Below are 27362 nucleotides of genomic sequence, written 5' to 3'. Positions count from 1 at the left end.
ACCCTTGAGCGAAAACTCATCCACCTGAACCGCTTCCCATTAAAAGTGCAGCTGCAACATTATTACATCGTAGATCTGCTAATAGATCCTATCAGACCCGCCCTTTTCCAATATGGCAGCAATGAACTAGCAGATCTAGTATTTGCGATCTAGGTCCTACCTCTCATTCCTCCCCAGCTGTGGGAGTCCTGCTGGTCTGGCTCATCCTCAGCATGGTCGGCAACCTCCTAGGGAGGACACACACACACACGCGCGCACACACACACACACACACACACACACACACACACACACACACACACACACACACACACACACACACACACACACACACACACACACACACACACACACACACACACACACACACACACACACACACACACACACACACAGTGGGTTAAGACTAAAAACAGACCAGGTCAACACACCTAAATGGATCCAGACATATTTGACCGTTTCCAGACCATACTGTACATTGTCATAGATAATATATGTACTGTACAGTTACAAAGAGAAGCCTAGTCGTTCTCTCCTTTCCTATTCTCATTGGTTTGAGGATAAATTGCACACAAATGATACACAATGATGTCCCTTTTTCAAGGCAGCTTACAATTCAAGAGAGGCTACCCCCACACTCTCACAAGTGCAATCTGACTGCAGAGTCTAACCTGGTTGGAGAAAGGCTACCATGCATTGAGGGAGTTGAGGGGGAACTGGGTTAGCTACTGTAGCTGAGTGCATCCTTTCTGGTTTGGTTCCGGCTTCAGTCTCAGTCTAACTGGGACCTCTGGGGTGTAAACATGTGATGGATTTCTCAGTGTGGGAGCGAGAGAGAGAGAAAGAGAAAGAGAGAGAGAGCGAGGAAGAGAGGGCGATAGAAAGAGAGAGATAGAACGAGAAAGAGAGAGAAAGAGAGGGAGAGAGAAAGAGAGAGAAAGAGAGAGAGAGAGAGAGAGAGAGAGAGAGAGAGAGAGAGAGAGAGAGAGAGAGAGAGAAAGGGAGAGAGAGAAAGAGAGAGAACGAGAGAGAAAAAGAGAGAAAGAGAGAGAGAGAGAAAGACAAACAGACATTCAGAATAACAACTGCTCCATTCCCAGCTCAGTAAATAAACGCAACCTCTCTCCATAGCCATACATCGTCTCTCTGTCTCAACTGCCACAGGAACTGTAACGGCCAATCAGGTTGCAGAATTCATGTCTACAGTGTAGCATGCTACTGGGGCCTGATTACAGTCCACATTTCACATTTCCTCCTAAAGTTGGCCTTTCAACTATTTCCCCCCTCTTGTCTAGCCGACCACCATCCATCAACAAACAAATATAACCAGCAATAACACATCATTAAGGTTAGACTAAATCCACTTTTTCTGCTGCAGTCCAGTATCTGTGGAGGGAGTGGTTACGAGTGATAGGCCTACATGGAATCTGATAGGAAAGCTGTAAAACATGATTTCCCAGTCTAAAAGAGCTCTGTGGAAGTTAGAAAAACAACCAACCTTCCTGTGTTGATAAGTCAAGGGCTGTGTGTCAATACACTGAAATGGCTTCCTTTCCTTGTCTCCTTCCCTTGAGTACGGTTGATAACGCAAAAGACTGGATAGGTTTACATCTATTGCTTTCCCCTAGCATAAGGCTGCTAGATCAGTGGGGGAGGAGAAGACACGAGGAAAGGAAGCCAGTTCAACTATTGATACGCACTAGAATATAGCCTTTTTTTGACATAAACTTCACTGTATATTGGCCATAACTCACTCCCACTCGCTCGGTGACAGAAAAGGCGATGAACATTTACTAAACACTACCACCTGGTGGTTAAATCAATCACTTCGCCCAGCTGGCACCTCCTCCGCACAGCAATCAGTGCGGCACCTTATTTAATGAGCGGCGAGCTGAGAGAGGCCCGACAGACCAATCACCGATCGGTCTTTAATGGAGCTCTAATCTTTAGCGCGCTTGGCTAAGCCCGTTGGTATGGCGACAGGCACACCTCATTTCCATTTACGAGCGAGTTTTCCAGTACCTCACGGAACTCTGAGCTCTCTGTAAGACGGCCAAGTCCGAATCAGACGCCTGCCCAGGATAGAACTGACTGTCCCCCTGCCAAGGGCTCCCCCCTCTCCACCCCTTGTCTCCTCCAGAATCAGAGAGGCCAAAACTACATCCCCTCCACTCCCTTGTTGGCACTTAGTTGAAGTGGAGCATCGCATTGTGTCATTGGGGACCATATGTGAGGCCACCTGGTGCAAGTGTGTGTGTGTGTGTTAGGATGCCTTTCCTCTGAGGGAGAGAGAGACAGTGTACATGACTTGTTGCGATCATGGCCCGCGAGATGCTAAATGAGCCAACGGCAGTCAGATGTGAACCTGTTTAACCGGTGTCCCACATGCTAAACTATCTCCAGCGGTACAGGACAATGGACCCCGTGCGTATTTGTATAACATTTAACTTCATACTACACAACCAAGTAAGAGGTTGTCGCTGGATGATTCTGTATAGTCTCTGGTACTTTCTCATTGCAGCCTCTGTTCATTATGGTGTGTGTGTGTGTGTGTGTGTGTATGAGAACTCACCTTGTATATGCCATTTTTTCCATATCCTGGCAGGGAAGCTGACTTGCTGTAGGGGAAGCCTGTAAGGAACGAAACAATATCTATGTCGTCATAAGGGCTCTTCGGGCAATTTTTTTTTCAATCTGATGTCAATTCAGTGAGTCCTCAACCTTCATTGGTTGAGCCCATGTCAGTCAAGTCAGAGTTGAACAGTGATTGGCTACTCATTGGTGGAGGCCATGCCAGTCAAGTAAGGATTGACCACTGATTGGCTACTCACTGGGCAGGGAGGCGTCAGTGGGCAGGCTGCAGGTGGACTTCCTGGGGTCCAGCAGGTCCTCTGGGAGAGGTTGGCCGTCTATCTCACTCTTCAAGATCATCCAACTGGTCCTCGTCTATGCAGAGAAATAGACCGCTTTTGTAGTGAATAACAATACAGTCTCAACAGCCAATTATTGTAGTGAATACAGTCTCAACAGCCAATTATTACAGGATATCCAAAGACGGATTGATGTGTAGGTGCGAGGGACAGACAGACACCTCCTCACCTTGACGTCGTCCCCTTCTGGCCAGGATGTTCTAGAGGCTGTAAAACAGTCATACAGTACGTAACGAACCACACTCCTGATGTTACGGTATATAACATAACACGTGACATCCCAGTTTCTGTACCACACATCTACAGTGGCAAGAAAAAGTATATGAACCCTTTGGAATTACCTGGAGATCTGCATCAATTGGTCATCAAATTTGATCTGATCTTCATCAAAGTCATCACAGTAGACAAACATAGTGTGCTTAAACTCGTTTCACACAAATTATTGTATTTTTCTTGTCTATATTGAATACATAATTTAAACATGCACAGTGTAGGTTGTAAAAAGTATGTGAACCCCAAGGATAATGACTTCTACAAAAGCTAATTGGAGTCAGGAGTCAGCTAACCTGGAATCCAATCAATAAGACGAGATTGGAGATGTTGTTTCGAGCTGCCTTGCCCTTCAAAAAACACTCACAAAATGTGAGTTTGATATTCACAAGAAGCATTGCCTGATGTGAACCATGCCTCAAACAAGAGAGATCTCAGAAGACCTAAGATTAAGAATTGTTGACTTGCATAAAGCTGGAAAGGGTTCCAAAAGTCCACAATAAGACAAATTGTCTATAAATGGAGAAAGTTCAGCACTGTTGCTACTCTCCCTAGGAGTGGCCATCCTGTGAAGATGACTGCAAGAGCACAGTGCAGAATGCTCAATGAGGTTAAGAAGAATCCTAGAGTGTCAGCTAAAGACTTACAGAAATCTCTGGAACATGCTAACATCTCTGTTGACGAGTCTACAAACAAGGTTCATGGGAGGACACCACGGAAGGAGCCACTGCTGTCCTAAAAAAACATTGCTGCACGTCTGAGGTTTGCAAAAGAGCACCTGGATGTTCTACAGCGCTACTGGCAAAATATTCTGTGGACAGATGAAACAGTTGAGTTGTTTGGAAGGAACACACAACACTATGTGTGGAGAAAAAAAAGGCACAGCACACCAACATCGAAAACTCATCCAACCTGTTAAGTATGGTGGATGGAGCATCATGGTTTGGGACTGCTTTGCTGCCTCAGGGCCTGGACAGATTGCTATCATTGACAGAAAAATTAATTTCCAAGTTCACCAAGACATTTTTCAGGAGAATGTTAGGCTAGCTGTCCCCCAATTGAAGCTCAAAGGAAATTGCGTGATGCAACAGGAAAACGAACCAAATCAACAACAGAATGGCTTCAACAGAAGAAAGTACGCCTTCTGGAGTGGCCCAGTCAGAGTCCTAATCTCAACCCGATTGAGATGTTGTGGCATGACCTCGAGAGAGCAGGTCACACCAGACACTCCAAGAATATTGCTGAACTGAAACAGTTTTGTAAAGAGGAATGGTCCAAAAGTCCTCCTGACCGTTGTGCAGATCTGATCCACAACTTCAGAAAACGTTTGGTTGAGGTTATTGCTGCCAAAGTAGGGTCAACCAGTTATTAAATCCAAGGGTTCACATACTTTTTCCAACCTGCACTGTGAATCTTTACACAGTGTGTGTTCAATAAAGACACGAAAACGTATAATTGTTTACGTGTGATTCATTTAATCAGACTGTGTTTGTCTATTGTTGTGACCTAGATGAAGAGCAGATCAAATTGTATGACCAATTCATGCCGAAATCCAGGTATTTCCAAAGGGTTCACATACTTTTTCTTGCCACTGTACATCTATTTACCAGCTACAGTACAGTATGCTGCACAGACTGCATCCTATAATAAATCAACTGGACTCTGTGACATCATCATCACGAGACAAGCCCGTCGAGGATCTCCAAATGGGCAGTGCAACACCTACTGCTTTAAAACAACAGTGACACAGTCAACAGCAACAACCCTAGTGACGGTACCGTTGTGTAACTAACTATCACAGTGTATAGTTTGTATTTGAATGTTGCTATATAGTATGCTCAGTGCCCAGTTTATCATTTAGAAAGCAGGCCTATTTACTCAGAAGAGTTAGTGAAATGGTGTATTTTCTGGTGCGTTCTATTGATCATAAGCATATGTCTGTTAGAATATACACAATCTAAACTGAAGACTGTTAACTCGTAAATTGTGAGAAATATGCTGTGATTAAGTTGTCATGTTTCATATGTATTGTAGATTGTATCGGCCTGTAGAATAATCCTCCGTGGTATGACACAGAAGATAAGGCATTATACAGCACATGCATTCATTTATTTCGACGGCATTTTGGTCCTCTATTTGAAATACATTCGCACGCATACAAGAAAGGAGAAAGACCCGGAAAAAAACACAACATTTAAAACGTGACAAATACACAAAGGGTTATAAGTGGAACAAAAAAAGTGACCAAGACACCATCAGCATCACAACACCAAGTGATTCATATCCTCGACCAATCCCAATGGACACACAACAACGGGATCAGGTCACATGTACTACTAGGACCAATGAGCTACTGAGATGAATATGGGCAGGCATGGACGGGATGAGCAGACACTAACACAATCAGGGAGGTGTGAGAAATAAAAAGTGATCATTAAAAGGTGCAATACGGCCACTTGTGTTTTCCATGTCGGACTTTTGACTCAGGCAACAATGATTTTGCAGTGTAATGTACGGACACATTCTCCACAAAATAATTCTACAGTACAGTCGTGGCCAAAAGATTTGAGAATGACACATATTAATTTTCACAAAGTCTGCTGCCTCCGTTTGTATGATGGCAATTTGCATATACTCCAGATTGTTACGAAGAGTGAGCAGATGAATTGCAAAGTCCCTCTTTGCCATGCAAATTAAGTGAATACCCCAAAAAACATTTCCACTGCATTTCAGCCCTGCCACAAAAGGACCAGCTGACATCATGTCAGTGATTCTCTCGTTAACACAGGTGTGAGTGTTAACGAGGACAAGGCTGGAGATCACTCTGTCATGCTGATTGAGTTCGAATCACAGACTGGAAGCTTCAAAAGGAGGGTGGTGCTTAGAATCATTGTTCTTCGCCTGTCAACCATGTTAACCTGCAAGGAAACACGTGCCGTCATCATTGTTTTGCACAAAAAGGGCTTCACAGGCAAGGATATTGATGCCAGTAATATTGCACCTAAATCACCCATTTATCGGATCATCAAGAACTTCAAGGAGAGCGGTTCAATTGTTGTGAGGAAGGCTTCAAGGCGCCCAAGAAAGTCCAGCAAGCGTCAGGACCGTGTCCTAAAGTTGATTCAGCTGCGGGATCAGGGCACCACCAGTACAGAGCAGCAGGCAGGTGTGAGTGCATCTGCACGCACAGTGAGGCAAAGACTTTTGGAGGATGGCCTGGTGTCATGAAGGGCAGCAAAGAAGTCACTTCTCTCCAGGAAAAACATCAGGGACAGACTGATATTCTGCAAAAGGTACAGGGATTGGACTGCTGAGGATTGGGGTAAAGTAATTTTCTCTGATGAATCCCCTTTCCGATTGTTTGGGGCATCTGGAAAAAGCTTGTCCGGAGAAGACAAGGTGAGCACTACCATCAGTCCTGTCATGCCAACAGTAAAGCATCCTTAAACCATTCCTGTGTGGGGTTGCTTCTCAGCCAAGGGAGTGGGCTCACTCACAATTCTCCCTAAGAACACAGCCATGAATAAAGAATGGTACCAACAAATCCTCCGAGAGCAACTTCTCCCACCCATCCAGGAACAGTTTGGTGACGAACAATGCCTTCTCCAGCATGATGAAGCACATTGCCATAAGGCAAAAGTGATAACTAAGTGGATCGGGGAACAAATCGTCGATATTTTGGTACATGGCCAGGAAACTCCCCAGACCTTAATCCTATTGAGAACTTGTGGTCAATCCTCAAGAGGCGGGTGGACAAACAAAAACCCACAAATTCTGACAAACTCCAAGCATTGATTATGCAAGAATGGGCTGCCATCATGTGGCCCAGAAGTTAATTGACAGCATGCCAGGGCGGATTGAAGAGGTCTTGAAAAAGAAGGGTCAACACTGCAATTATTGACTCTTTGCATCAACTTCATGTAATTGTCAATAAAAGCATTTGACACTTGAAATGCTTGTCATTATACTTCAGTATCCATAGTAACATCTGACAAAAATATCTAAAGACACTGAAGCAGCAAACTTGGTGGAAACTAATATTTGTGTCATTCTCAAAACCGTATGTGGCTACAAAGAACACTGGGGGACAAAAAGGTTCATCACCTTGGGTGTGTTTTGGAAAGTCACTATTTCAGATGCCTGGGTGACACATCTGAGATAAGACCCGTTTGAATGTAAAACCTCCACCCTCTGCAGTTGCAGTAACAAGGCACCCAAAGGTAAATGGGGACTCTGTCGTACTCTGTTGCCTGAGTTGCCGACGCCTTCCCAATAGAAAAAGACGGGAGATGGGTCAAAGTCGCTTGAAAACAATGGGCCACGGCGAGAAGGACGTGAGTAGGAGGAAGTTGCCCTATAGCCACTGATCTTAGGTCGGTTCGATGCTTTCCCGCCTAATGGTAAGAGTTAGGATCGCGGACAGGAAAGCTGATCCTATGACTGTGCCTACGGGCAACTTCTACCCGGAGCATATGGGACAGGCGACACGCAACACATCGTGCAGAGACCAGACCAGGAAGTTACACCAGGAAGTAAAGGAGAAGAGATGACTGTACCATGCTGCTTGTAGATAGGGGGTTTTCTATAGATATTATCTATCTTGACCTTAGTCTCTGAAGATGAGAGGAGGAGAGGCAGAGAGAAATGAAAGAAGCCCAGGATGAGAGAAAGAGAAAAGGAGAGAGAGAGAGAGAGAGAGAGAGAGAGAGAGAGAGAGAGAGAGAGAGAGAGAGAGAGAGAGAGAGAGAAAAGCATGAGTTAGCAGTTATTGAGGGATGGAATAGTCTGAGAAGCAGCAGTAGGATATGGGGCAGCATTCTTTATGGTTGATCCAATGCAAAACATATTATATTTTTATTAGAACTGGCAAGACAGGGTATTATCGCCAATAAATCATCACTTGCTGTCACTGTTCATGCAACACACACAAAAACATGTCATTTTGATCCAGTCCTATTGTAATGTGAAGCAGACACTCGGTTGGGCATCCCCAGAACAATGGTAATTGTTGATCGATGTTGTATCCAACAATACATTTATTCGAGTTTTCCAAAAGTCATCGGTAATAGAAACCATCATATATTTCTCCCTTACTACAACACATCATTCATTACTGCTTATAGACCAAATAAACAAATAAGCATATCAATTAACAAATAAAAGGGCAAATGACTAAATTCAACTAATTCAATTAAACAATTGTGCGAGTGACTCTTTTTTTTAAAATATTTTTTTGTTACACATAATTGACACAGTATGTCTGTCCTAAGCTGATCCAATCCGTTTAACGTTCCCAGGACCCAAACACCATTGTGTTAGCTAGCAACAATACATTAACTGCACTCTGCTCATGAAATACAACATGTGTGGGTTCCTTTCTGCCCTGTTTCAGCCACTGCCAGCGCCAGGGAGTAATACACATATAAAAATCCATACGATGGTTACAAAACACATTAAGTAGATCATCACTTTGCTTTGTTCATTTATTTACGTCAACTCTATCCAAGTACGGGGACTTTTCCATGTGGGTGACTGACACTGTGATAGTGAATGGAAATAATGACGATGAATTTTTAAAAAGGGTCTTTTCACTAGAAAAGTCAACGTTATGTCCATTGCAATGTGCTGCAAACGGTTAACACTCATCAAAGGGCGGTGGACAGAATATGATGTAGGGTCATAGACCTAAGTTAAGACTTCTCAAATCGCTGTCCCATTACGGCGTCTGTGACAGCAGGCGCTCCATTTTAAAGTAGTCAATATCTTCTTCTACTAGTTCTATGAGTTGGGAAACAAACGGAAAGGGTGCATACTGCCACCTGGAGGGTGTTGTTTGAGCCGGTATAAAGCCAATGTTGGTGATTTGCTGCCTTCTGCAGTTATGGAATGTTTGCTAACCAGACCTTGGTTCAAATTAGGGATGGGCACAGTTGATCGAATATCCGAACCGACGGTAGTATTCGATTACTTGAGTAAGCGGGAATGCAGGCCTGATTTAACAATGAGAAAGCTTTGTCTAAATTAAATTATCCTTGTGAAGTTTTTACCTACAAGGATATACTGCTGTGTATTAAACCCTTCATGTTGCCCTGACATCGGTACGCTGTTTTCCTCACTTCAAATAGAAATGACAGGCACTCACCTAACAGAGTTTCCACAAGACCTCCTGAAACAGATACATTTTCTAACAGAATCATTTCTATAATGGCGAAAATTTGACTACTCTTTTGCTGTTGCTGACAATTTACCAGAGAAATGACCAGAGAAAAAGCACCCTGTCCGGTGTTTACCTTTGCCATTGTCATGCCCTGACCTTAGAGAGACGTTTTAGTTCTCTATTCGGTTAGGTCAGGGTGTGATGTGGGGTGGGCATTCTATGTTTTGTATTTCTGTGTGTTTGGCCGAGTATGGTTCCCAATCAGAGGCAGCTGTCTATCGTTGTCTCTGATTGGGAATCATACTTAGGCAGCCTGTTTTGCCACCGTAGTTGTGGGTAGTTGACATTGTTAGTGGCCTGTATAGCCCTAGTAAGCTGCACGGTCGGTTTTTTATTATTATTTAATTTTTTGGTGTTTCTTGTTTTGTTGGTGACTTTCTAAATAAAGGAAAATGTACGCTCACCACGCTGCACCTTGATCCGGTCATTTCCCTGACCACGTTCGTGACAGCCATGTGCTTTGCGTCGTTCTGATATGTCGAGAGTCGAGAGCAATTACACTTCTGGGAGGGACTATCGAGTATCCGGATATCCCAAAAAATTTCATGATATTATTCAAATAGTCAAATTATTTCAAATTACCATCCCTAGTACAAATACTATTTCAAATATCTCAATTACTATCACATACATTTTTTTCAAATACAAATAAATATTCCCATGCATTTGAACCCAGGTTCTAGGAGTATTTTAAAGAATGTATTTGGAAATAAGTATCTGAAAATATTATAAAGTTATATAAGTTATTTGATAATAAGCAGTTGTTGATATTGGCCACATTACTTGAAAACACCAAAATACAAAGTACATTTAAATAACAAATACACATGTATTTGAACCCAGGTCTGGTTCTCACGAGTGTAATTCATTGGCTGATCCCTCCTGATGACCTGGATAGAATGATGTGATCCTTCCTTAACCCATAGGAAGTGATGAACCTTCTCAGTGGCGCTGCCCATGCAGTCCGGTTCTATGTCAGCCATTGCTCGTGACGTCATAAAAAAATCGCTTTGAGTGCAGCAGTTACAACGTGGTTGCATTATAAGAGCGTATGATAATGTTGATCCAACATGTCTGTGAAAGTGGAATCTAACGAATCTCACTTTTACCTGTGAAACTGAAGAAACATTCAGATTTAGACAGACCCCAACATATTGTATAGGACAGGATCCCAACACGGGATAAAGAAAGAGGAGAGAGAGAAAGAGAGAGAGAAAGATACATTTAGATAGAGCGAGGGAAAGGAGTCAGGGAAATCAAATGGACAGGATAGGTCCGAAAGAAACCCTTTGACATGGATAAAACAGTAACACAAGAAGACAAGGAGAACAGAAAAGGGTTCATCCCAGACATCTGATATACTGTTATTGTATAATGTCCATCCACCTACTTAGATCTGTTACCTAGACAGACCTGGACAGACAAGAGAGCAGGCAGACGGGCATGGTGCAATAGAGAAAGAGGTCGTGTTGAGGGGATCAAGGGCCACGGGGTCAAAGGTGAGAGGTCAAAGCGAAGTGGAGAACCTACCTGGTACGTGGAAATGCCTGGGAGCAGCCACATAGGTGGAGGAGGGAGATTTGCCGTCGGAATAGGTGGACAAACTGGGTGTACTCCGACCACTTTCACTACCTCCAATGGGGAAAGGAGGGATGGGGAGGGACAGGGGAGAGCAAGAGCCGTGGACGAAAAAAGGGGGGCAAAGAGAGGAGCAAAGAGTCATGCTGTTGTGCTGACTGGTCAAAGTTTTAACTATGAAGCGGAACCAACTTTATTCATTACAATTATCAACTGACTTGATAACCCAACCACTGGTTACTGATAGGGCCATAGGTTTTTCGTGACCATTTACCCAGACCAGGAAAAACTCTAGGCCCTTGCTATTGGTACTTGGCTCATGTCGATATCATAAAAGATGAATGAAGGCTATGAGCATCTTATAAAGGCAGATTGCTAACAGAAAAAAAATAATATATATATAGGTTGGTTAAAGGCTTTACCAGTTAATGGCAATGCATTGAGGACACCGGCGCAAGCTGAAATGGGACAACGTCAATGTGTTTCCACTTTCAACTGAAAGTGTGCGCGACTGTAATTATGACCACAGTCCATCACAATGCATTGTGTCACGCAGGCTGGGTGATTAAGTCACTGACACCTTACAGGCCATAACTAATAAACATCTACATAAGAGAGTTGAAAAGAACAGAGGGTGAGGGGAAAGAAAGACAAGAAAGAGGAGGAGAAAAAAAAGAGGAGAGAGATTGTTCATTTGATTGAGCACACGCGCCTCTCCCGCCTTTGTGGGAGGAACAGAAGGCAAGAGCGAAGCCGTTGGGATGCAAGAGGATGAGGTCATTCTGACAGAAACACACACATGCACACACACACACACACACACACACACAAGCACAGACACACACATGTACACACAAACACACGCGCACAGTCACGCAGATGCAGACGTACACACACACACACACACACACACACGTACACATACAGTCATGCACACGCATGTCTACACACACACGGACACACACACAAACTGGCATTAGTGTAGACCTCAGTTTATTTGCAGGGCAGCACCTCCACAAATCTGGAGCTAAGGCAGGACACTGAGCCCGAGGAGAGGGGGGGGGGGTGTACTGTTTTTTTTAGGTATGACCCTCAGTGACATCATAGAGTGACGTAGCATATCTCAGAATAAGAATCTACTAACAAGTGGTAGCAATTCCTCATTCAAGGACTAATCCTCATGTGCTGATAATAACTCTTACATTGGATGCAGTTGTCATTGCATCATTTACATAAATTCATCGAGTGGATTTTCTTTCTGTCATTGCCTTATCCCTCTGACTCATATCTTTTCCTCTCTTTTTCTGTCTCCATCGCATTTGTCTTCCACTCGCTCTTCAAAACTCAATTCAATTCAATGACCTCTTAATCTCTGGTTAAACTTCCTGCCTCTAGCACCGTGTTGAAACCAAACAGCTGAGCCACTTGTGTACGTGTGAGGGATAGTTATCCACAAACACAATCATTTAAACTAGACTCCTGAGGGAACCTGAGAGTTCATTAAACCCAAAACCAGAGCATAGAAACAAACTCTCTTTTCACGCTGTGTTAGGAACCGCTTGAGCCTGAAGAGGCAACCAGCCCAGTGTGTGTGAGTCCGTGCGTGTGTGTGCGCACGTGTGTGTTTTTGTGCGCAGAACGACGTGCCACTGCAACTGGCAACCAGACCCCAAATTACGGCACCGTCACTCCACCACTCCTCTCCTCCCTTTCATTCCCTCATTCCTCCAGTCCTCTCTTTCATCTTGGCTCGCTGAGAACTTTTACTTTCCATCTCTCCGCCTTTCATGGAAAAACCACCGAAGCCTGGCCCGCGGAGTTCTGATTTACAGTACTAACGCTCCGGTCAAACCTCATCTCTCTCTCTCTCTCTCTTTCCTACTTTCTTTCACTCCTTCTCAAGGCTCTTTCCCCCTCCAACTTCTTTACGGGGGGAGTTCAACCTCAAATTCTTATCAGCCCAAAAAGTGACCCTCTTCCAACCCCCATTCCATGTAATGACACTCTACCTCTGGTTTCCCCCTCTCTTCCACCCTCTTTTACTCTCTCCCTCTTCCTAACTCATGAGGCGTGAGTTATCTCCAGTGACCCAATCCCTTCAAGTCCTGGGGCATAAGTCAGCCCGTCATTGAGACGAGTATCATGGTGTGTCTCCAGTGATAAAACCCGTAAATCTGGATAACAGTAAAAAAAAAGAGCTGATGGGTATCTAAGGAGGCCTTCGTGGTTTGGCTGACTTTGAGGCTTAGGAGAAGCAATGCAGCTGAGTGATTGCTTTTTCTTATCTCTTCCCTGAGGGAAACTGGAGGTGACTCGTGATTTTTTTTAAAGTAGGCCTACTCCCACACTTGTCAAGGTTTTGGTCGAGTTGACTTCGGTCAAACACATTTATTAATTGTTCGCAGATACTGTGACTTATCATGTTCGTTCCAAAGTAGACCGCAGACCGACATATTTAACTATAATACCGTATATCCCCAAACTTATATCTCCCTGTCAGCAACCCTCCCACAACCATGAAACCAACCACCTGCAGTTTCTCCCACTCACTCCATACAAAATCACCCTCGGACACCAAAGGTTTAAATGGCTGAAACACACTGAATAACAACAGTCAACTCTAAGGCAAGGCATGGTTCCCAAAATACCAACAACAACATAAACACTAACAGGCAATCCATTTCAAGTTAAGGGCAAGCCAACAGTTGAGGTTACAAGTACAACACTTACATCCCACCAAACATAGAAACATAAAATAAGGAAGTAATCTGCCATCTTCTCCCCCAATATCAATAAATTCCCATGTCAAGTATAACTGAAATACAAACAGTATATCGAAAATCGAAAATATCCACAATTACAGTCGGTTCTCATGCACAACAACCTGAAGACAAAAAATAGGATCGTCCACAGACAATAGAAAGGGCAAGCAAAAACAAACTTAAGGGGTCCCAACACACAACCTTGATGCACACCAAGAAAATCCAGTATTACGCTAAGAGAAAGAGAAACAGAGCGATAGAGACCAGGTGGATCTGGTGCGTTACCGTGACTGTGAGGCGGTAAATTGAGATGCAGGGACGTCTTAGGTTTAGATTCAGGTGGTAGTAGGGGGTCCTGTTTGAGGCCTAGGGGGGTGAAGGAGGGGGAGAGGGGGGAGACGAAGCACAGGGAGGTGGTTTGACACGTCACACTTGTGTGGGTAGGGGAATACTCGCGTAGGCAAAGGGGTACAATTGAACCCCACTTGTGTGCTGAAAAATTGTGTCGAAAAATGGTGCTTATGGTAACTCTGATGGGGGGTTGTGGCGGTGCTGACATTAGAGAAAAAATATTATTCTATGTAAAACTGTCAAAACAACAACAGCAGAAACCATGCAGATATTGTGGGAAACACAGCACACTGAAATGTAATACCGATAGGTCTAAAACAGTCATTGTGGGACTCATTGGGTGCCATTGTTAATTTAACTATCGATTAGTTTAGAGTTTGTACACAGCCGGGGATGGGGGACGTGCAGTGTTATCACTGCAGAGCCGAGATCAAGTCTAAAGCTGACACTGCACTCCACACCGGCGGCCCCATGGGTCCAGGACAGCGCGCTAGGGACCAGGGGAGGACTAGCTACCTCTGAAGTAGGGCACATAGTTGTGCTGCTGGAGCATGGCCAGGGTGGTAGGGTTAAGGGGCAGAGGAGAGTTTCTGCCTCCAGGAGAGACTCTGCCCCTGGGAGAGATTCTGCCAGGCACTGTCATCCCCCCAGGCATTTGCAGCGCCCCAGGGTACTTGGGGGGTAGGCCCTCTGAGTAGTGCATGGGGAGGGAGGAGAAGTCCCTAGCCAAGGGGGAGAGGTACTTAGGCCCCTCCGTGTAGGCCGAGGGGTGGGGGAGGGAGCTGGAGTCAAGGGGCTGGCCATTGTATCTATTACCCATTGCTTTACTGGCCATATAAAGATCCGCTGTAGGGGAAGATGGTGTAGAAGGACAAGATGGTTTTTAGAGCAAAGAGGACGGTGTCCATAGTACTGTCCCATACCAAATAGACAAATACAGTACAGATTCTGTGGTAATACCATGTAAAAAAGTGATAGCATAACCACCTCATTCAAAGAGAAGCAATGGAATGAATATTGATGAAATGTTAGAAAATTCTGCAAGAGAAAAAAAAAGAACAGCATCTTGGAAAAAACATGTGCTCTCTAAAGTAATAGAATGAGCGTGGCAAATCAAGACGAGGCTTAAATGAGGGGGCACATTTTGGAATATGATGCACATAAATATTACATCATACACCAGGGTTGGGGTCCATTTAAATTCCAGTCAATTCAGGAAGTAAACCCCATTCCAATTCGAACGTCCGTGAACTTCCTGAATTGACTGGAATTGAAATGGAACGGATCCCAACCCTGTCATGCACTATATGCAAATGCTGTATATTAATGACTACAACTGTACATATTATTCTATTATAATAACGTATAATATACGGATAACAGCAAAATACTATGTTCTACTTTCCGATATGTCAACTCTATACGTCTTTCTATATGTCAAATGTACAAACATTCTATATGACAAATGTACAAACATTCTATATGTCAAATGTACAAAAATTCTATATGTCAAATGTACAAACATTTTACTATGTGCTCTTTTTTTTGTTGAACTGCTGCTCGCTGGAGGTGAGGGGTGAGGGGTGAGGGAGGGTACCTACCTGGCCTGCTGTAGTTCTGGGGGGAGCGGGATGGGGTGTACCCTCCATACCTCCCCTGGGAGCTGTTGGAGCTGGGGCTGGAGGGCCTCCTCTGACGGGGAGACTTCTCTCCGTCGCCCTGGAAACCAGGACAGGAAGTTACGTCATCACGACGTCACACAAGGAGGGCAACTGAGGACGTCATGGACACAAGCCAAATACCGAACACGGAAGGTTGGTGGGAACGTTCACACCCTCTGCCGTCACGGTGGGGTGCAATACCACGGAATCATAGGAATGTGTGTTCCGCGTCAGATTATGGGGGATTCGCTGATGTTATTTTGATGATCGGGATCAATCACTGTATAGTGTGCGAATGTCCATGAAAACCACCCTTTTGCGTCCAAGCACGCACACAGGCACGCACACAGGCACGCACACAGGCACGCACACTTCAATTCTAACACACAGCCATCAATAAAATTTGAGAGGAAACATAAAACAATGTTATGGGGAAACATTGAAATGAGTCATGTCCGGGTAGAGCTCAGTATGAGGTCCAGGCTGTGGTATTTTACCTCTGTTGGAGCAACTGGGGTAACTGCAAATAAAGAGGCGAAGACAGAAGCAGACGAGTAAAAGATTTGGCATGGGCCCTCAGATCCACCCCTGTACTGGTACCACCTGTATATTGCCAAGTTATCGTCACTTACTGTCTATTTAATTGGACTTTTATTTACTTTTTATACTTCTTCTCTATTCTCTTTCCCTCTGCATTGTTGGGAAGGGCCCGTAAGTAAGCATTTCACTGTTAGTCTACACCTGTTGTTTGCGATGCATGTGACGAACACAATCCGATTTGATTTCAGTCAAATGAACTCATATCATCTGAGGTAATATGAGTTAACCGAACAAACATGATTGTAGGCATGACTTTGACATTCGTTAGGCGTTGGGTTTAATGAATATGACTTGCTTTCTTGCTATACCCCTCCCAATGTCTACAGTTGTGGGGATGTTGAGGGAAGGAGCAAAACAATACTAATTAATACTGTTTTGAATGTATGACAAAATCGGCTTAAGACATTTTAGCCAACTAGGCTGGGAGAGAGCTATGATTCAACGAGTTTCCTTTAAAACAGGAAGGAAGGATACATTTTCTGCGTCAGGCTACACGAGACGGACGGATAAAGGTCAGTTCAGTGGTTGGCTTATGGAGAGAGAGAAGGAGAAAGAAAAAGAGAACGCAGCTCCCTTGCTCCCTCCCCGTGCCCCCCCCCCCCCCCCCCCCCCCCCCCTTACATCTCCGTAGTGTCGTTCCTCTGAGGGGTAGCTGACATAAGGAGCGTAGGAGAGCATGTCTGGCCGGTCGATGTTGTAGATCGCCTTGATCTTTGGCAGAGCAGCAAGGTCCTTGTAGTCCAGCATCTCATCTCCTAGTTTGGCCTGGGACACAGAGAAACACGCCAGCTCAGCATTTTTAACGTCAACCACTTTGATCATGGGAAAATGATAATGGTATAGGCAATTCACTCGAGCACAGTTGAAATACTGTCGTCGACTTAGCACAGTCGACGATCAATCAATCAGTTGATTGCGTTGCTTGCTCTTTGGGGTATTATGCTGGCTATCTATAAACACTTTGTGACAACTGCAGATGTAAAAAGGGCCTTATATATTTTTGCTGTTGACTTGATCACAGTGGACAACCTTGGTACTGGAGACCTACAGGACCGGGCAGGCTTTTGCTCCAGACCATCACGAACACACGTGATTCAACTGATCAACTATTCATCTCGATATTATGTCATTGAATCAGGAGTGTTAACGCTGGGCTAGAAATAAATAAATAAATAAAAACCTGCATACACACCACAGGAGGTTGGTGGCACCTTAATTGGGGAGGACGGGCTCGTGGTAATGGCTGAAGCAGAATAGGTGGAATGGTATCAAGTACATCAAACACATGCGTTCCATGTATTTGATGCCATTCCATTTGCTCTGCTCCAGCCATTATCATGAGCCGTCCTCCCCTCACCAGCCTCCTGTGATACACACTGTTGCGCTCCAGGACCCCGGGTTAGTGGCCCGCTGTTGTCCTGTGACGCCCTCTAGTGGTGAGATGAGGTGGCGCTTACGTAGATGACCCTGCTGGGAGAGCCAGACGCACTGGAGGCTGGGACAGAGGTGATGCTCTCAGAGGAGGTCCTGGTCACCTGGAACAAGGGCGACAAGGAGTTAACTCTGCTCATTATCACTGAAAAGGATTGAAAGGGAGAGAGAAAGAGACAGAGACAGAAACACATGTATCTCTCATGTATCTCTCTTGAACTTAAAACGACACATTGCTACTCTCAGCGAGTTTCTCTGTGGGACTAGCATTTTTCACAACCCTGCCACTAACTCGAGATGAACTCTGAGCCTAGGTTAACATATAGCAGTATAACAACAAACCTCAACGTTCACCCCTCCTCTGGTCACAAAACACTATGCAGCATCATTCAAGGTGAAAGCAGTGGTAGTGGTGACCAAAACCTGATACTGTGACACCAGACAGACACAATAGTGTTGTTCATTAGTGAAGCTCAGGTGGGCTACAGTGATCAGTGTCAAGTTTAACCACCACCTACTCAGCCGTTAAGAGTTCAAGTTGGGGCTAAATTCCATTTCAACCTAATCCACCGCCCGAATTGAAATGGAATGGATCCAAACCTCGGCTATTGCCATACTACTACAGTAAAGACACTTCCTGTGTTTGGATCACATGATCAACCTAACGGGATTATGGGGAAGTGAGTGTCCTGGGGCCCGGGCTAGGTACAGTAAGTGCTCTGTGGGCGTGGCTAGCTACTGAGCGTGAAGCCGTTCGGGGGTCAAGGTTGAGGGGTCAGGGCAGCCCATGCAGAGGTTGGAGGTGGGTAAAGGGATCTGGGCTGCACATGCATCACAAACCTGCCGCTCAGAGACGTCATTGAGCTGTATCCGGACCTGCTTCTGTGAACAACAGGTGTATTACATTGGGGAGGGGACAGAGTACTGGTCTGGGACCTGGGCTTATTGACTTACTGCACAGTAAGTGCACTTATTAGGTGCCCTTTGTTCAGGTAATCAAGATCAACACAGTCCCAGTCAGTCAAGTTGTGCTGCTTCTTCTCTACGGATGGAATCCTGACTTGAGACACACGGTGATGTACGGTTTGAATCAGTACGACTCCTGGATACTGTGACCTAGCCATAGTTCGACTGTGGAGCTACTTTCGAGTAATCTCTTGTGGACAGATGCGCATGACATAAATGGTAGTAGCATCTGTCGACAGACTGCTGGATGCGACGACATAACGAGTGACTTTGTTCCGGTACGCTGGTTTTCCATCACGGATCATTCGGACAAATCACAATTTTCGCAGGAGTTCGCATCTTTCCAATTTCGTAACGGGAGGGGACATTTGGCCCAGGGACTTGCCCGAAACTGGCTGAGCGTTTCCGTATTGAGGGCTGTAGACTTTGCTAGCCTGGTTAGTATATTTTCCAACACGTTTTCCCCCATAGAGCTTAATTGTGTATCTGACGCAATTACGTTACTGGGGTTTCCGAGATTAACTTTAGAGAAGCCTGGGTATGGAGAACCAGTGTGATGCGTGGTCATCCTGTCTCAGAGAGAGAACTCACCTTACTCTTTTCCTCCTGTCTGGCTGCCTGTCTGCAGGGAGGATGCCAGATAGAGTTGCCTGAGAGAGAGAGAGAGAGAGAGAGGGAGGGGACAGAAGAAAGAATGATAAAAATAGGGAGAGAGCAAAAGAGGGAGAGCGAGGAACACAGTGAGATGCATCCACTCGAATGTGATATTCTCCCCACAGCCACGGTATCTCCGACAAAGAGGCATGAGTTCGGCAAGCAAGAGTACAACCCCGCGGCCCCATATTAACGTGTGACTCATAGCAAATCAATTCCTGCGCCATCAGAAAGGAAGCCGCGGGGAGATGGAGACAGGTTTCTTGTAAATCACGGATGTGAGCCAAGCTAACAGCTCTAGTGCACCAGGAGCAGCAAATAAGAAAGAGGGCCGTAGAACGGTGAATCATAAGGCTGAGTTTTGTGTGAGGTGATTCATGCCATGGACATTCAGTGATTCACTAACACTGTGATCTAATTCATTAGCACTGGGCAAATGCACTGTGGTTTTATGGCAGCTGGGCTATTAGTGAAGGACGTTTCCATGCTGACGGATGGGTCGTGGGTGCATTTCTGAGTGAAAAGAGGGAGAGGGAGAGAGAGAGAGAGAGAGAGAGCGAGAGAGAGAGGGAGAGAGAGAGGGAGAGAGAGAAAGAGAAGACGGGTCGAGTGTAACAGAGAGAGAGGGAGGGAAGAGAAAGACGGAGAGAAAGTGAGAGAGACAGAGAGAAGAAGAAGAGAGGTTGGTCCACCTTGCAGGTACATCTCCTCTCCCTCTCCAAACATCTGCTCACACCTGGCACAGCGGGCACATGACGGGTGGTAGTGTTTCTCCCCAGCCTGGCAAGGGGACAAGAGGTCAAAGGTTACAAAGTTACAAAGGTCAGGAATGACATTGAGCACGAGGAAACGAGCTTGGAAATCCACAGTGAGACGGAGAACACTGAGGAAGGGGAAAATGGGAAAAGGCAAAATAAAATAATCCACAGTTGGTTGAGAAATCATTTAGTCTTTCCTCTCGAATGTGAGACGGGTGGGGTTTTTTCTCCCCTTCGTCAATACACCGATAACCTTCATTCCCAGACACAAGTATATCCACAACCAGACGAAACACATATGAAGACAAGTTTAAAGAAAGTACTTATGGAGGCATTACCTGGATGTACAGTTGTATTGGTGTCACAGGCTGCTGACACACTGCTGTTTGAAACGTCCCCTAGAGCGTGTGCAAACTAATTCCCATTCGGCCAGCTTATCCAATTAAGACGAAGATGACGCCGAGTCAGAAGATGACGACAAAAGGAAGTGCAGTGCTACAACTTGAGCACAAGGGGGTGCTCTGGTACAAGCTACGCTACAGTTTAGGCGCGCACAGCGCAGATAATGCTGAGGGCTGGCCATGGGATCACTAACTATGTCTACAGTTAGGAACATCCGAACCTTCGTGAAACTAATCGAGGCGTCTGAAAGGGAACACCGGCCCAGTGTTTACATGACATCACCCATGTTTATTGTAGCCGCGTGCTCTATTAGTAGACATGAGATCCATCCCACCACCCTGTAAGCAACCTATGCGGTTTGATAACCATGGTGACATGAACGTCTTCACATTGAGATGCTAACGTCGGATGACACGCTGTTCGTGACACGTTCATGAATTCCACAGAGCTGTTGGGAGGTGGTAGAGATGATGCATGTGTCCATAATGACATGATGTCATGGTGTGGATTGCATCTAGGTTGGGTTAGCTGACGAGAGTTTCTCTCTCTCTCTCTCCCTCCCTTTCCGCCTCCATTATATGTGTCTCTCTCTATATACAACATGTTTATTGCAAACACCGTGACATTATCTCTCTCTCTCTCTCTCTCTCTGGCATCCCATCATGCATCAGTAACCATCTTATTACCCAAACAGCAAGGGGGTCAATCCGGCCTGCGGGTAGTTTGAGTAAAAACTTATTTCAGTGCGGCCCATCCGGACCTCGTTGAAGACCGAATGCGGCCCCTGGGTCAAAATGTGTTTGACACCCCTGCCCTAGGCACTGATCTTGAGTCAGTTTAGCATTTTTTTTCAGAGAGAGAGCGAGAGAGAGAAAGTGAGAAAGAGAGAGAGAGAGAGAGTGAGAGAGAGATAACAGGCTGGAATTTGATCCCTATTCAAACAAGGAAAGTATGGCAGGGTTTAGGACGGAAATAGATAATGCTACACTAACAACAATACAGTGTCTCTATGCGAGAGCAAGCTAGCATTTAGACCGGGTTTGGTTTTGAATGATGAGTAGGCATTTTGGTTTTGAATTATGAGTAGGCATTTTGGTTTTGAATTATGAGTAGGCATTTTGGTTTTGAATGATGAGTAGGCATTTTGGTTTTGAATGATGAGTAGGCATTTTGGTTTTGAATGATGAGTAGGCATTTTGGTTTTGAATTATAAGTAGGCATTTTGGTTTTGAATTATGAGTAGGCATTTTGGTTTTGAATGATGAGTAGGCATTTTGGTTTTGAATTATGAGTAGGCATTTTGGTTTTGAATGATGAGTAGGCATTTTGGTTTTGAATTATGAGTAGGCATTTTGGTTTTGAATTATAAGTAGGCATTTTGGTTTTGAATTATGAGTAGGCATTTTGGTTTTGAATGATGAGTAGGCATTTTGGTTTTGAATTATGAGTAGGCATTTTGGTTTTGAATTATAAGTAGGCATTTTGGTTTTGAATTATGAGTAGGCATTTTGGTTTTGAATTATGAGTAGGCATTTTGGTTTTGAATGATGAGTAGGCATTTTGGTTTTGAATTATGAGTGCGGCCCCTGGGTCAAAATGTGTTTGACACCCCTGCCCTAGGCACTGATCTTGAGTCAGTTTAGCATTTTTTTCAGAGAGAGAGCGAGAGAGAGAAAGTGAGAAAGAGAGAGAGAGAGAGTGAGAGAGAGATAACAGGCTGGAATTTGATCCCTATTCAAACAAGGAAAGTATGGCAGGGTTTAGGACGGAAATAGATAATGCTACACTAACAACAATACAGTGTCTCTATGCGAGAGCAAGCTAGCATTTAGACCACGTTTGGTTTTGAATGATGAGTAGGCATTTTGGTTTTGAATTATGAGTAGGCATTTTGGTTTTGAATTATGAGTAGGCATTTTGGTTTTGAATGATGAGTAGGCATTTTGGTTTTGAATTATGAGTAGGCATTTTCTATGGATGAGGCTTTGTCATGGGTTGCCGTGTTTGAGGTTTGAAATTGAGGTGTGAGTTTGATACCGTTGTGCTTTGGTTACTGACATTGAAGTGGCGGGTGGGTGTGTTGATAAGTGAGAATGGCAACTAGACCCTGAACTGCTAGAGGGACGAGAGGGCAGGTCAGGAATCAGTCTGCAATTTTCTCTTTCTCTCTCTTACTCTCTCTTCCTTTTTCTCGTCATTCTCCTCCTCCCTTTCTTTCTCGCTCTTCTTTTTTTCTTCCCTCTCCTTATCCTCCCTTTCTCTCTCTCCCTCCCTTCATCTATCTATATTCATCTCTCTTTGCCTTCCTCTCTTCCTCTCCCCCACAGTGTTTGTGACTAGGCTGGAAGGCAGGGGAGGTGATCTCAGAATGGATTTTGGTAAGAGAGGCAGAGTAGAGCAACAAGGCTGACACACACACACACACACACACACACACACACACACACACTGCAGTGGAAAAGGGGTGGTTGGGTGCACAGAGAACAATGGGCAATACAATGTCTTCTCTCTCTGCCCTGTCTTCAAACCAGCCGACCCTACATGGATCGACACCGCCCTAAAACCTTATCCTTCTCTCCCTCTTACCTCCTCAATCCTCGCTGTGGCCCTAAAACCTTATCCTTCTCTCCCTCTTACCTCCTCAACCCTCGCTGTGGCCCTAAAACCTTATCCTTCTCTCCCTCTTACCTCCTCAACCCTCGCTGTGGCCCTAAAAACCTTATCCTTCTCTCCCTCTTACCTCCTCAACCCTCACTGTGGCCCTAAAAACGTATCCTTCTCTCCCTCTTACCTCCTCAGCCCTCGCTGTGGCCCTAAAACCTTATCCTTCTCTCCATCTTACCTCCTCAACCCTCGCTGTGGCCCTAAAACCTTCTCCTTCTCTCCCTCTTACCTCCTCAGCCCTCGCTGTGGCCCTAAAACCTTATCCTTCTCTCTCTCTTACCTCCTCAGCCCTCGCTGTGGCCCTAAAACCTTATCCTTCTCTCTCTCTTACCTCCTCAACCCTCGCTGTGGCCCTAAAACCTTATCCTTCTCTCCCTCTTACCTCCTCAGCCCTCGCTGTGGCCCTAAAACCTTATCCTTCTCTCCCTCTTACCGCCTCAAATCTCGCTGTGGCCCTAAAACCTTATCCTTCTCTCCCTCTTACCTCCTCAACCCTCGCTGTGGCCCTAAAACCTTATCCTTCTCTCCCTCTTACCTCCTCAGCCCTCGCTGTGGCCCTAAAACCTTATCCTTCTCTCCCTCTTACCTCCTCAACCCTCGCTGTGGCCCTAAAACCTTATCCTTCTCTCCCTCTTACCTCCTCAGCCCTCGCTGTGGCCCTAAAACCTTATCCTTCTCTCCCTCTTACCTCCTCAGCCCTCGCTGTGGCCCTAAAACCTTATCCTTCTCTCCCTCTTACCTCCTCATGTCACGCCTTGGTCTTAGTATTTTGTGTATTTTTCTTTAATTATTTGTTCAGGCCAGGGTGTGACATGGGCTTATTGTGTTGTCGTATTGGGGATTTTTGTAGGCATTGGGATTGTGGCTGATTAGGGGTGTGTCTAGCATAGGCTTGGCTGCCGGAGGCGGTTCTCAATCAGAGTCAGGTGATTCCCGTGGTCTCTGATTGGGAACCATATTTAGGTAGCCAGGGTTTCTCTGTGTGTTTGTGGGTGATTGTCCCTGTCTCTGTGTAGGTTCACCAGATAGGCTGTAATAGGTTTTCGCGTTCCGTTTGTTGTTTATATATAGTTATTTCATGTATCGCTATTCTTTATTAAAGAACATGAGTAACCACCACGCTGCATTTCGGTCCGACTCTCCTTCAACAGACGAACGCCGTTACACCTCAGCCCTCGCTGTGGCCCTAAAACCTTATCCTTCTCTCCATCTTACCTCCTCAACCCTCGCGGTGGCCCTAAAACCTTATCCTTCTCTCCCTCTTACCTCCTCAGCCCTCGCTGTGACCCTAAAACCTTCTCCTTCTCTCCCTCTTACCTCCTCAACCCTCGCTGTGGCCCTAAAACCTTATCCTTCTCTCCCTCTTACCTCCTCAACCCTCGCTGTGACCCTAAAACCTTATCCTTCTCTCCCTCTTACCTCCTCAAACCCTCGCTGTGGTCCTAAAACCTTATCCTTCTTTCCCCCTTACCTCTCCAACCCTCGCTGTGGCCCTAAAACCTTATCCTTCTCTCCCTCTTACCTCCTCAACCCTCGCTGTGGCCCTATTCACCCTCTCTCTATGGATTGTCCACACGACTCTCTATAGTTATAAACCCATTTGACACGAGCCATTTAATACTACCCACATCTTCTTAGACCCCAATCAGACCATTTAACTACAATCGTTTCCACCAATTTCATGTTCTACCAATCTTCCTTTAGACCCCAAACTCCATTCAGGTTAAGCCTCCCTAAGGCCCCTCTATTGGCTTAACCCCCCCCCGTGCTCATTGAGTTAATCAACCCCAAATGGCGTGACATTTCAGTGCAGGGCAGGAATCTTAGGCAAGGCTCCACAGAGTCCTCACTGCAGGACAGGCCCGGTGACTGACTGGGTGGGACCCTCTGCCCATAGATGGCAGAGCTATCTCTGGGTGGAGCTCACTATCTCTGTCTGCTGATCCTGCTTTGGGGGGGGGGGGGGGGTTGCAGCTGGTGTGCTAAACCGCCTTGAGGAAGCCACATTTTCCTACGCAATGAAATCACACATTGTTGTGCAGTAGCCCTGTGACACACACACACACAAACAAAAACGTACCCTCCCCACACCCCGCAGACGCCTCACAGCTATTCAGTTGTGACTGATTTGATTGAGGTTGGCAGGCCGCAGCAGCTGAAGCACATATCCGGCACAATTACATACAGGCCTACTGTGTGTCTCTTATGTATTCTGTGTGATGATGTAATGCTATGCAAGATGAAAGAGACAAGCGTGCTCATTATATTTCTTATGTTTCTTATGTTTTCGCCAGTCTCTCAGAGCCTGGCAACCGGATACATGTTTATGAAAGGAGAGCGTGTGAGAGAGAATGAGAGAGAGGTGAGAGAGAGGGATGTGAGAGTCGCAGGAGCAGGATAAGGGGGGGATCATTGTTTGCGCTTCCATATTTGTGTCCTCGTCAATGAGGGTTACAGGGAGTGTGGCCAAGACCCCCTCTTAGAGCTAGGGCCTACCCCTGTTACCCGATTTCCCTCCCCGCTGAGAGAGTATCCTGTGACCCTCCACTCCACCGGTGTAAAACGAGACCTCTTTTCCACTGAAGTCATCTCACATCTCTCATTGATTTCTTCTCCTGTTTGTCTTTCTTTCTCTTTCTCCATCTCTCTTTTTCCCTTCCTGTCAGAGAAGATTCTAGTAAAGAGAATGGTGTGCATGCATGCTGAGAGAGAGATGCCAGTAAAGCCCTTTAAACTGAGTTGAGTTGTGAGAGAGAGAGAGAGAGAGAGAGAGAGAGAGACGCAGAGAGAGAGAGAGAGAGAGAGAGAGAGAGACGCAGAGAGAGAGAGCGAGAGACGCAGAGAGAGAGAGAGAGAGAGAGAGAAAGAAAGAGAGAGACGCAGAGAGAGAGAGAGAGAGATGCAGAGAGAGAGAGAGAGACGCACAGAGAGAGAGAGAGACGCACAGAGAGAGAGAGAGAGACACAGAGAGAGAGAGAGACGCAGAGAGAGAGAGAGACGCACAGAGAGAGAGAGAGAGAGACGCAGAGAGAGAGCGAGAGAGAGAGACGCAGAGAGAGAGCGAGAGAGAGAGAGACGCAGAGAGAGAGAGAGAGACGCAGAGAGAGATAGAGAGAGAGAGAGAGAGAGAGAGAAAGAGAGAGAGCGAGAGAGAGAGAGACGCAGAGAGAGAGAGACGCAGAGAGAGAGAGAGAGACGCAGAGAGAGAGAGAGAGAGAGAGACGCAGAGAGAGATAGAGGGAGAGAGAGAGAGAGAGAAAGAGAGAGAGAGACAGAGCGAGAGAGAGAGAGGGAGAGAAAGAGACAGAGAGACAGAGAGAGAGAGAGACAGAGAGAGAAAGAGAAAGAGGGGGGGTGGGTGGAAGGTGTCAAAGCCATTAGCCCAGAGAAAGAGAGAGAAAAAAAGAGGGAAATGAGGGGATAGCCAAGAGAGAGAGATAGAGTGAACTAAACATGCAGCCATAGATACGGGATATCTGTAGTCTAGTCCCACAAGATAATGGGGCTAACGTGGCTTAGGTATCGCTAGACATTGATCTAAGGTCAGTTTAGTGTTTCTCCCACGAATGGTTAAGGTGACGATTGGAAGAGGGTAAGTGGATCCTAGATCTGTGCCTATGGTACACTTCTACCCGGAGTCTTACTGTCACAGACATGGCAGAGATGCAATACTGTGAACGCTAACGGATTGGAAACGTGTCTGTGGATAAGAGTGAGTAACCATACTGAGCCAGCGCAAATGCAACAGTGGCGAGCCCAGGGGGACGTCGACACCGGGGGAAATGGCCGTCGTGTGGATGCGTTAACGCGTGGCTCCACCGCAAACAGAAACATGTGTAGCCATGCGGTTCCATCCATATACGACAGCTGAGAACCTTTTGGGGCTTTGAAGACCTAAGGTGGGTTGATTCGTACCTCCACTTCACACATCTATCCTTCCATCCCTCCGTCGGCAGATAAACAGTGACATATAGGTGTTATAACGCGTCCTACCTCCAGTACTTTGCCGGTGATGTACTTCTTGCAGCTGTCACACTGGATGCCGTACATGGCATGGTAGTCCACCTCGCAGTAGGGGATCCCATCCCTAGTACAACACACACACACACACACACGTC

At 45.7% G+C, this 27362-nt stretch overlaps 1 protein-coding gene across 7 annotated transcripts in view; it reads right to left on the bottom strand.

Annotated features, from left to right (window-relative positions):
- LOC109906610 (actin-binding LIM protein 2-like) overlaps nt 1-27362 on the bottom strand; it is a 109405-nt gene that overhangs the window by 20202 nt on the left and 61841 nt on the right. For 2 of the 7 annotated variants that reach the window (XM_031792209.1, XM_031792208.1), the window contains exons 6-19: nt 27238-27331; nt 20113-20200; nt 19358-19416; nt 18641-18682; nt 17827-17904; nt 16991-17134; nt 15710-15827; nt 14625-14954; nt 10948-11049; nt 7757-7813; nt 3100-3137; nt 2832-2946; nt 2573-2631; nt 161-227 (exon numbers count right to left, since the gene is read on the bottom strand). In XM_031792209.1, the coding sequence (XP_031648069.1) occupies nt 161-227; nt 2573-2631; nt 2832-2946; nt 3100-3137; nt 7757-7813; nt 10948-11049; nt 14625-14954; nt 15710-15827; nt 16991-17134; nt 17827-17904; nt 18641-18682; nt 19358-19416; nt 20113-20200; nt 27238-27331 (1391 nt within the window). The remainder of the gene's footprint in view (nt 1-160; nt 228-2572; nt 2632-2831; nt 2947-3099; nt 3138-7756; nt 7814-10947; nt 11050-14624; nt 14955-15709; nt 15828-16990; nt 17135-17826; nt 17905-18640; nt 18683-19357; nt 19417-20112; nt 20201-27237; nt 27332-27362) is intronic. The other 5 variants (XM_031792211.1, XM_031792210.1, XM_031792212.1 and 2 more) reach the window with 4 other exon arrangements.

This window comes from Oncorhynchus kisutch, linkage group LG16, assembly GCF_002021735.2.
Source record: "Oncorhynchus kisutch isolate 150728-3 linkage group LG16, Okis_V2, whole genome shotgun sequence".
Classification (NCBI taxonomy): Eukaryota; Metazoa; Chordata; class Actinopteri; order Salmoniformes; family Salmonidae; genus Oncorhynchus; species Oncorhynchus kisutch.
Note: the sequence above shows the minus strand (reverse complement) of the source record. Positions and strands in the feature narration are given on the sequence as shown.